The 10,491-nt window shown below is 53.8% G+C and overlaps 1 protein-coding gene across 2 annotated transcripts; it reads right to left on the reverse strand.

Moving 5' to 3' along the window:
* Positions 1–128: 128 nt before the first annotated feature.
* Positions 129–10,025, reverse strand: AEN (apoptosis enhancing nuclease). 2 transcript variants are annotated; one of them, XM_045561738.1, is made up of 4 exons: positions 9,942–10,025; positions 5,607–6,211; positions 2,849–3,049; positions 129–2,239 (listed from the first exon to the last, which is right to left on the reverse strand). In XM_045561738.1, exons 2-4 carry the CDS (start codon positions 6,144–6,146, stop codon positions 2,003–2,005), a joined length of 978 nt encoding a protein of 325 aa, XP_045417694.1. In that variant the 5' UTR covers positions 6,147–6,211; positions 9,942–10,025; the 3' UTR covers positions 129–2,002. The 2 variants fall into 2 exon arrangements, with proteins under 2 accessions (XP_045417694.1, XP_045417696.1); XM_045561740.1 differs by lacking the exon at positions 9,942–10,025 and adding an exon at positions 7,324–7,356.
* Positions 10,026–10,491: the final 466 nt, after the last annotated feature.

A 10,491-nucleotide genomic window follows, 5' to 3' on the forward strand; every position in this document is an offset into this window, starting at 1 on the left:
ATCATCTTGAAAGCTGCCATCTCAAAGGCCGAAGCCCCCAGCAAGGCTTAGTGCCCTAGCCCCCCACACACTCCCAATAAACCACCCTCCAACCCCAGCTTGAAAATTCACAGAAAGGACCACTTCTCTCACTTTTCCAATTGAATTTTATTCCAGAGCAAATGGTTTTACAACAAAGCTAATTTTAAACAGCACACCACTGGTAACAGCTCCATCTTCCTTCAACCCTTTAACCCAAGGAATTGGAGCTACTGCTCAGCTTTGAGTTTGGCGTAAGCTACAGACTTTTAAGGAATCCAGAACAAAGTCCTGGAGCCAGGCCAGAAGTGGTAAATGACTCAGCCAGCTCCTCACTCTGTGCCCACAGGGAGGGAGCCAGTGACTCAACAATATATGACCCTAAGTCTGTGCGGAGTGGGAGCCTCTGCTGAAGGGTGGGGTAGTGTGATTTCAGCAGTGTCCCTACTTCCCTGACCCCTGCGCTGCTTTGCTCCATTGTCACTACAGTGTTAGGACACTGACGAGAAGCCAGCACCTGGGAGACACAGGGATAAACCCTGAACCTCCCTGCTGTGTCCTCCTCACCCCTGCCCCAGCCCACCTGCTGGAACAGCCAAGCAAGGACTGTTCTGTGTGGGCCACGGCTGCTCAACCTGAGGGCTCAGTTTCAGGTGAGCCTGAAGGGGTTGAAACCAATCCGTAAAGAATAAACAGCAGCTGTCGCTGGCTGTGGCGGCCATGTGTGAGGCACCGTGCTAAGCACTTAACATTTAACACTCCTGACAACCCTACGAAGTAGGCTGTAGCACTGTCCCCATTTTACAGAGGAAGAAACAGGCTCAAGAGAAGTCACATGCTTGCCTAAGGTTTCAAAGCTAAGTGGCAACCAAAGATGGGACTCAAAGGTCTTTGTGACCTGAGCTCTTGGTTCCTCCCATACCTCAAAATTATCCCTTGAGAAATAAGGAAAGAGAACATTTTTAGAAATTAGGAGAAAACCCAACAGCCACAGTGACTGTCAAAGAGCTGAGGGGGCACCACATGATGTTTAGGGACACAGCACAGCTGCCAACACCCAGGGGACATGTGGACCCTGCCCCCCTAGAGACCAGTGGCCCTGCTCTTAAATAATAAAGGTCAGGCCCATTTCTGCACAAGGGCCCCAGAATTGAAACCACTGCCTTGTTTCCCAGGCTTTTGCTTAAGAGAGCCCAGTGCTGGGTGGGCAGGGGGCATCCCTGATTTGGGTCAAAACAAATATGCCAGTTCTTATCCAAAGTTTATCTACCTTCCTTCCTCTCTGAGTTGAGCCTGGTGATGTCAAGTACGTGAAGGGCCCAGCTCTGCACGGGAGGCCCGTGGGCCCTGCTATTCTGTCATAGCCTAGCAGGGAGGTGATGGGCCACGTGGAACACCACGTTCCTACAATGGCTGTAGCCAGAGTTCGAGGTCAGAGAGATGGGGAAGAACTGTCTCTTTTAGAGGCTTTAACATTAACTTCAGGGCATATTTATTCTGAAAATGAAAGTGACTCTGGAGGAAGAGGTAGGTGGCAACAACATGAACAGAACTTTATCCCAAGTCACTGAGTTGAGATAAGGGAGCTCCAGGACATTGACACTCCCACCCACCACCCCCTGAGAAGGCATTATCCCTTTAGATAGCACAGCATGACTCAGCATAGTTGGGAGTGGGGAAGGCCAGTGACAACCCGAGACAGTCTGTTGGGCCCTAGGAGATAGTCCACTTGACTTCTCCATGGAACCTATAAAGTGCCATTAGCAAAACCACAGGCATCAGGATACATAACCAACAAGAGCCCTGCAGAGACAGAAGGCTGTGCTGTGGGCAGAGGGCAGCAAGGGGACAGATGGTCCTCATGCCTCTGGCCCTGGGGCTGGCTGTATCCTGCCCTGCCTAGGGTGAAGCACCCAGGGCTCCCCTGGCCCTTATTCTCCTCCCCCAACACTGGGAAGGCCAGCCTGGGAGCTCCACCTCCCTCTCACTCCCTTCCATCCTGTGTCTGCCTCCTTCCTCCGCTGCTGCCCTGGGCCAGGTCCTCAGGCCAGTACCGGTCCTCCATGTACTGTTCCATGTCTGTGTTGCTGTCAGGCTCCCTGTCCTTGGGGCAGGCCCAGGGGCTACTGGCCTCCTGCTGTTCCCACTGCACTTCCACCAGACGGTAGAGCTCCATGGCTGTCATGGCATCTTCCACTGACGAGTGCCCTTGCTTGCCCACCTGCAGACGAGAGCCGGGACGTCACTGCCTGCAGTCCTGGTGAGAAGGGTCACCCCAGGAAGCAAGGCCTGGCTCCCAGAGCTCTTTGTACAGGCCCAAGAACACATTCCCCCAGGATGGGGGTGCAGAGAAAAGAGTTAGAGCCTCAGCCATACACAAGACATCTAGCTTCCCTAAGCCCGTTTTCTACAAGCATAAGACATGGTAAACATCTCCTGCTTTGAAGGCTTGCAGTCCAGGTGAAGGAGGAATTCACCCGGGAGAGGCAAGAGTTACAGCCTGTCCTGCTCAAAGGCTCTCTGTCTGGCTGAAGGAGATGGGAGACCATCCTGCAGGGGTGCAGGGACAGAGCCTGGACTTAGGTGGGGGCAGATCTAGAAGAGATGAGGCTGGGAGAATGTGGCTGTCGCAATACACGCTGGGGAAGACCGATCACGGAGAGAAACACCCAGGGCTGTCTGTACCAGCGGGAGACCTGTGCTTTACACAAGGGCCCTGGACCTGGACTGAGGAAGGAAGAATGACGAGGAGGCTGGAGGCACAGCCCATAGCCCTGCCCGTGGACCAGCCGGCTTGGGGCCACTCCTCCCAGCTGCTCATACCACACACCTGGATCTTCTTGTGCAGCAGCTGCAGGGCCAGCTCCTTCAGAGAGACGCGGGCCCGGGTGTGGAGGCCGGGCGGGTTGAGGAGGTTTGGGACGTAGGTGGTATCCCGGGTCTGGCTCCGAGGGTGGACGTACTTGAGGGCCTGGAAGTCATTGTGCAGCGCGTGCCCCACCACCACCTTGCCCTTCAGGAGCTTAAGGATCTGTGAGTGGAGAGAGGAGCCGGGAAGGCCCCATTGTCAGGCTGGAGGAGACACATCCCAAGTTCCCTGGCCAAGAGGGCACGGATCCCTCTGGAAAAGGCAGCAGAGTGGGGAGACCATGCACTCCACAGTCAACATGCTGCCCCACATTTGAATCCAGGCCCTTCTATTGAGACTACAACCAGGAGCAAGATGCGGAGCACTTACAAGAGCATTCCGTGGGGTGGCTGGAGGACTAAAGGCGGTCACAGCGGAAGAAGTCTATCAGTTACAGGATACAAGCAGCTCTACTACTGGCACAGGCTCTTCTCACAGCTGGGAAGACGTCACCAGCCCTCCCACCCCACCAAACTCTTCCCAGCTCCTATCATGCTGCAGGTCTCAGCTCCACTGCCACCCCCTCCGGAGGCCTCCCCCAGCTACATTAGGACCTCCATTGCGCTCTCTCGGCACCCTGTACTCTCCTTTAGCAGACTCATCTCACTTTCTACGGGCACGTGGTCCCCTCCCCCACTGTAAGCTCTGTGAGTTCAGGAGTATTACCCTCATTTTACAGGTAAGAAACTGAGGCACAAAGGATAATAAACTTGCTTAACTAGTAAGAGACAAAGGCCAATATGAACTGAGAACATTTGACTCAGTGATGTTCCAATGAAAGCACCACACTTACTGATTATCGATCGCAGGAAGTGATCAATAAAGACCTGTTGGGCAAAGTCAAACAGAACCATGCCTGGCACTGGTGGACACACTATAAGCGGCAGCTCTTGGTAGTATTAAGGGACACAGTCCCTGTCTTCAGGATTCTGCCCCTTTGTCCCTCTGCATACTGATGACTACTTCTCGCCTTCTAAGCCTGCTCTCTTGCTCAGCCCTGGCCACCTGCACGATGTGCCCCTCCCCTCTCTGCCTAGCACCTTCCTCATACCCGTGGAGGCCATGTCCAGGGCCACGGGCCCACAAGCCCCCTCGAGCCCTCTTAGCTGGCCTTGGGCTCTCCCTACCACCAGCTGCTGGCCTCCACAGCTTACCTCTGCTGGCCGCATGCAGTTTAGCGCAGACCCCAGCTTTCATGGAGGATAAATTAGACACATTAAGACTTTACGGTTAAAAAAAAAAAAAAAAAAGACTTTATGGTAGGGACATGCCACTGGTCACATGCCAAACTCCCCTTCCCTCCCATCAGCCATAAAGTGGGAAGAGACCAAGCACACCCAACACTGCTCAGAGTCTGGACAGACAAAAAGTGGTCCTGCTCTTGGGACCACCACCCAGCAGATCAACAGAAGGACTGAGGAGCAGAGGGTTTGCCACAGACCTCCGCCTCCTGGTGCTTCTACTCCTGACTGGCCTGCTTGATAAATAATCTCCAAATCATTTCAGAGGAATACTTAGGCCACAATGTTATGTGAAAAAGTAGGACACTAGATGATGTATGCCAGTATTTCCCAAACTTGCCTAATCCCAAGAATAACCCAGAAACATTAAAAGGTAGTTCTGTTATAATGCTTGTTTTGAAAATGCACATTTGTTCCAACTCAATTTATTTACTAGGGAATAATTTGAGAATAATGCAAATTTCACCTTAGCTAATGTGTGATTTCATCCTTGGGAAACACCTAGTGAATGCAGAAAACTGCACCAGCTGCACTGAGCCAAGTAGGAGCACACAATATGCTCACACCTCAAACATTACCCAGCAACCCCAGTTCACCGTGCGAGGAGCCACACCCCTCACACCTGGTGTTTCCACTTCCTGTCCGACTTCAAGTAACTCTCTTCCCACCCCAGCTCACTCAGGCGGCAACCCTTCTGACTCCTGCTTCCACAAGCAAACTTCAGGTCTTTTTCAAGGTAAACTGCCATACTTATTGGTGTGTTATATATTTCTTAACCATTTAACATGTGCGAAACTGTGCTACCATTTTTATTAGAGTGTCACTGTCAAAGTCTCTTGAGTGTTGCCCCCTACCCCATTTCCCCTTCAGCCCTGTGGTTCGTTGAGTGTAATGATTTTTAGGAAATCAGAGCTCTCCCCAAGCCTACAGACCTACTGGATCAGTCTCCACAGAGAAATCTGGGGACAAGGATCCTAGACTGTTAACAAGGCTTTAGGTGTTTCCTGTGGTCAAGCACATTTGGCGATTTCTGGTACATTAGTGTGGTCCCAACCACTAGCTAATTTTCAAAGCTCTGAAAAACAATAAAATATGCCAAAACATTAACACCTGAAGGTGATAGGACTGTGGGCCTTACAAATTTTATATAGATATGAAAAACTTTTATAACAGAAAACAACACTTAAAATGTTAGCTGTTCATCACCTTACAATTGGCACAGCCTTTCTGTAAACATCGTCCTATGTAACACCCCAGTGACCCTCATATGGAGGTAGAGTAAGATTTTTATTCACCCTATTTTACGGAGAAGGAACCTACTGTTTGGAGCAGTCAAGTACTTTCCCAAGGTGTCTCTCCCCCAAGGGCAAAGTGGCAACTCTCCCAGGGTTGCTCTTCCCAGACCAACACACCAAACAAGCCCCCGACCCTGCCCTCACCTCTTTCTGGGCCACCTGGAAGGGGATGGCCTTGCGCATGTGCTGCCGAGTGATACCGCTCCAGCGGGTACGGTAGTCAACGATGGGCATCTCAGGCCGGATGTACTTGTCATAGAGGACATCGCCGTGGTAACTCACCACGGAGCAGCGGGCCAGCTCACTGACCCGCCCTCGGGGTCCTGTGCCCACCATCTCACAATCAATAGCCACATACTTGCTGGGCAAGGGCCCAGAGGCTTCCGTGCGGGTGGGCCTTCTGCTGCATGGGGCACTGCCAGATCCAGCCCTTGGACGCTGCCTCCTGCTGCTGGCAGCTGCTGTGGCCGGTGTTGTCCCCGATGGGCTGGCCAGCGGGGAGGCCCCGGGCTCTGGAGGCATGCTCAGCAGCCCCTGCTCCTGCAACAAGGCCTTCCGCGCCATGAACCGCTGGTGCTGTCGGCTCCTCCTCTTGTGCCGTCTCCGAAGCACATCCTTGGCATTCAGGCTGGCAAGGGAAGGGCATAGGCACTTGGCAGGCTCAGGGGTTTCCCGGGGTACCATCCCAGTCAGTTCACTGCTTGGGGCAAGGGAAGCCAGGTAGATACTCTCTCAGGGGGGGCAGCAGCCTGCAGAGAGAACACACAGGTGAGGAGAGTGTCATGTCGCCCTCCTGCAGTGCTCCACTGTGGGGTTGCCCTAGAGCCCCTGCATTGTAGCTCACGGCTCCCAGGCTATCCACAACCTATTTCACTAATAACTGCACTCATAACCATAAACACCATCCGCAAATCACTCAGTCTATCCAACGACCTGAACAAAGTATTACCCTCATTTTACAGGTAAGAAACTGAGGCACAAAGGATAACAAACTTGCTCAACTAGTAAGAAACAAAGGCTGATATGAACCCAGAATCCATATTCCCAACCTCACTTTTGAGTTATGGTTATAGGAAAATAAAGGTTACAGAAACAGTATATCCCCTTTAAAAAAAATCCCTTTATGAAATACAAAGGCATATGCGCTCAGCAGAACCTGGAGAAAAATTTTCGATGAGGCCCACAATAGTTGTATTTTTTGTTATGTGTTGACCAGTGAGGTAATTTATCTAAATGACTCTGTAACTCATTCATCACAACAGCATCTACAAACATTTGAAAGCCCTGATCTAAAGCGCAGGCAGATTTCTGTGGTGCGCTCCCACCCAGTTCCCTGTAAGCCCTCACGAATGCTGGGATGAGAAGAGATGCTCGCGGAACACCACTGCTACAGAAAGCATTTGATGTTCATGGGAGTCTGCAAAGCGCATAAGGCCAGAATCTTCCCAAGCACCCAAGGCCCTCACTTGGAAAACTTCATCTCATTTGTTATGCCAAGTCAGTCTGTACATTTTTAACAGACCAAAACCCCAAAGCTTTGATGTTAGGCAGAGCACGGTTTAACTGGGCTCTTTACAAGTTCCCTAACCTGCTGAGTTTCAGTTTTCCCAGCATGTAAAATGGTCCCAGCACTTCCTTTTCTGAGTGAAGAAGAAACGACACAATGTGTGCTGGGATCTGCATATATTATACACAGTAGGGGCTCAACAACTATCTGTTCCCTTCCCCAAAGAGAGCTGAAGACTTCTGCCTGTGGTTGGTAACCAGCAATTCCCAGGCCAGAGCAGCCTCTGCCTGGACTCATGCCCTCTCTCAAACACAGGCCTTCCCTTGCCTCCCTTCCCACTCACACCCCTCCTACCCTTTCAGACATCAGCCATCACCCAGAGCAATTCCTCCTGGAACCCCTTCATCCCACTGGCTTGCATAGGCCAACGCCACACTGAAGTTCTCTGGGGCCCCCACTGTGCCACGTGTCCAGTTACAAAGATGGATCCTAGGCTCCATGAAGTTTAGTCTCACCACGGAGAAACAAAGCAGAAAGTGCATTAAGGGTTGGATTAGAGGTGCTAGGGAGGCAGAACAGTCTGGAGGACAATTCTCCTGAGGCTTCCTGGAAGAGGCAAAGTCTGCGTGAATGTGGAAGCGTGGTCCCCCAGGTGGAAGGGTGAGGAATCAGCAGCCACGTTAGGGGAAAAGGACTGAAAAGAGGAACAACTCAGGGTTGAGAAAGAGGGACCATCAGCAGCCTGATGTGGCTGGGTGTAGGTGGCTGATGGTCGGAGGCTCTGCTTCTTTCTCCTCCGAGCCACTTCATGGTCTGCCCCCCACTCTGGTGGTCCTTCCACAAGCCACCCCTATCCCAAGCTAGCGTCCCCAGACTGATCTCTAAGAGTCCTAGAGGCACCTACGGAGGTCACTGAGATATCCCACAGTAGCCCTCACTCGGGACATTGACAGTCTGGCTGGAGAGCAAAGGAATTCAGCCCTCTGTGCTCTTACAGCACAATTACAAGGGTGTGCTCAGGATAAGAGTGATGGGATCAAGAGGAAGGACACCCGACTTGGCTCAGACAGGCACTGGGACAGGCAGAAGCACTGGGCTTGGGAAGGGCATCCAGAACAAAATAGCAGACACAAAGCCCAGGAGGCAAAGTATGTCCACCCAAGGAGGGCAAGGAATGTGGTGCAGCAACTGAAGGGTAAGGAGAGACGGGTGAGGAGACAGGTGGAGTCGGGAGAGCCGGAGGGAACTGCTCCTGGAGGGTGGGCATAAGTCTGGGCTTAATCCAGAGATTGATGGGGAACCAGTGAAAGGTTTTAGGGAGAGGGTGGAATGATCAAAACTCCCTTATAGGAAGAGTTCTGGAGAAGAACCTGAGCAGTAGCAGCAGAGATTAAGAGATATGGGAAGGGAGTGAGAGGTGGAATGACGTGCCAGGTTTGGTGGTGCCGTCAGCATGTGCATGAGGACTCCCAGCACCCGGGCCAGGGCGAGGCACTGTGACCCATCCTGACTCATCTACCCTCTGCTTGCTCATCCCATCTCTTCCTGGAGAAACCAGCTCCCTCATTTGAGAACTGATTATCTCAGAACTAACAAATTCAGGACCCCTCAGTTTGTCTCAGCTCCCAGCAATGGGAGAACAAAGCCTCAGAAGATCAATGCTGACCCTACTGATACCTGATTGGGTTGGGGGGGCTTTCTTTCTCTGACAGGCTGAGGCCAGGACAGAGTGAGTGGGTTTCCCGACCTGTTGGCAAAGTTTTAAAGCCAGAAATTGCTGGGTGGTGGCCCACAGCTGTAATCCTAGCACCTTGGAGGTAGGGCGGATCTCTTGGGGCCAGGAGTTGAGACCACCCTAGGCAAGAGAGCAAGCGGTAAAACAAAAACAAAAACAAAAAATACAGCCAGAAATTAGGTCCCCTGAGAAAAGGTGGCTGTGGCCTCATGTTTTCAGACATACTCCCTGACCTTCGCTGACAAGTCAGAACCAACAATTATCAAGGGCACAGCTCCCCCATCCTGGGGACCCAGATGGAGCTCTGGGAAGCTGGGGAGGTTTCGCTCCAACAGCACAACCCTTTCAACAAGGACAGATACAAATTTCTTTCCCTAGCCCGGACCCAGCGCTCCGGGGGTCAGCACACCAGACACCGGGCTTTCAGGCGGGGGTCCCTGGGCTAAAGGAAGGGCCCCAGCAGCACAGTCCACAGAGGCCCCAAAGGAACCGCGCAGTCAGAATCGCCGGTGGCGCCAGGGCCGCCGATCTCCTGGCCGGTCAGGAAAGCAGCGGGCCGCTCCAGACCCTGCCCTACACCAAACGGCTAGACGACCCGAGGCAAGTCACCGTCCCTGCCCATAAACCCAGGACTCTGAATTAGGTTAGGGCTTCCCAAAAGTAGTTAATTACCAGAAACAAGCCGTTACTAAAAGGCCGACTTTCGGACCCACCCCCACACCGTCTTAACTGCCATGTTAGGGAACCGGGCCCCACAATCTGTATTTTTAAAAAGAACACGCGACCCACCCCCCTTTCGAGCCGTGATTCCGCTAATCGCCCAAATTTGAGGACGCCTGGCTCGACGCGGACCCCTGTGGCCCGACAGGTCGCGGGACAGTAAGTCTGCGGAAAGCCGCACGCCCGCCGGCTGGCGTCCTCCCGAGCGTGACGCGGGCGGCCTGACCTCCCCGGAGGACGCGGCGCCGGTCACTCGCTGGCAGCGGCGGCGGGCACAGCCCACAGCCCAGAGCCGCCCTCTCTGGCTCGCGACCCCCCAGCAGGGCGGAGACAGGGCTGGGGCGGCGCCCAGGGCCCGGCCCGCACACCTGTCGGCCTGAAGAGCCGGGTCAGGCGAGCCCGGGCGTCCCCCGCCGCAGGCCGGGGGTCCCCGCAGCCCGATGCCCCGCCCCGTCCCGCCCGACCCCGTCTGTCCCTGCCTGTCCCCGCCGTCCCGGAGCAGCATCCCCGATCTCACCGGAAGCCCCACGCGTCTCTTCAGGGTCGCACGTGGCGTCCGCTCTGCGGGCGGCTCCCATTTGCCGGGGCATGCCGGGCTCCGGCCGCCCGCCTATTGGCTCGCTGGACGGCAGGGCCCGCCCATGACCTCCTCTGATTGGCCGCGCTTGCCTCGCTAAGGGAAGGAGAGCGAGAACAGAAGGGGAGGGACTGGTCAAGGGGGCGTGGCTTGCGCCCCGAACCGGCCGCACCGGCGGGAAGTTTTAAAGAGACCGGTGGGGAGCGTGGCCTCCTGTCCTCCCGCCGGCTCCCACCTTTGTCCCCAGGCCTGTGAACTCCGTACCACCAAAGGCCGAGTGACAGAGTACACCCGGGCCTGCAGAAAGGGAACAGTGGCCCCTGCCTCCTTGGGTGTTGTTCTGAGGATTCAGTGGGCAATAAATAAAGATTTTTAAAGTCAGGTTTTCTCCTTCGGCGCTACTTTTTAATTTATTCTTTTTCAATAATACTCATAGCATTAAGTTCCTGCTGCAGGCTTGGCACTGGGATACACAGAATAAGCACTGAAC

The sequence above is a fragment of the Lemur catta genome, chromosome 9 (assembly GCF_020740605.2).
Source record: "Lemur catta isolate mLemCat1 chromosome 9, mLemCat1.pri, whole genome shotgun sequence".
NCBI classification, from domain to species: domain Eukaryota; kingdom Metazoa; phylum Chordata; class Mammalia; order Primates; family Lemuridae; genus Lemur; species Lemur catta.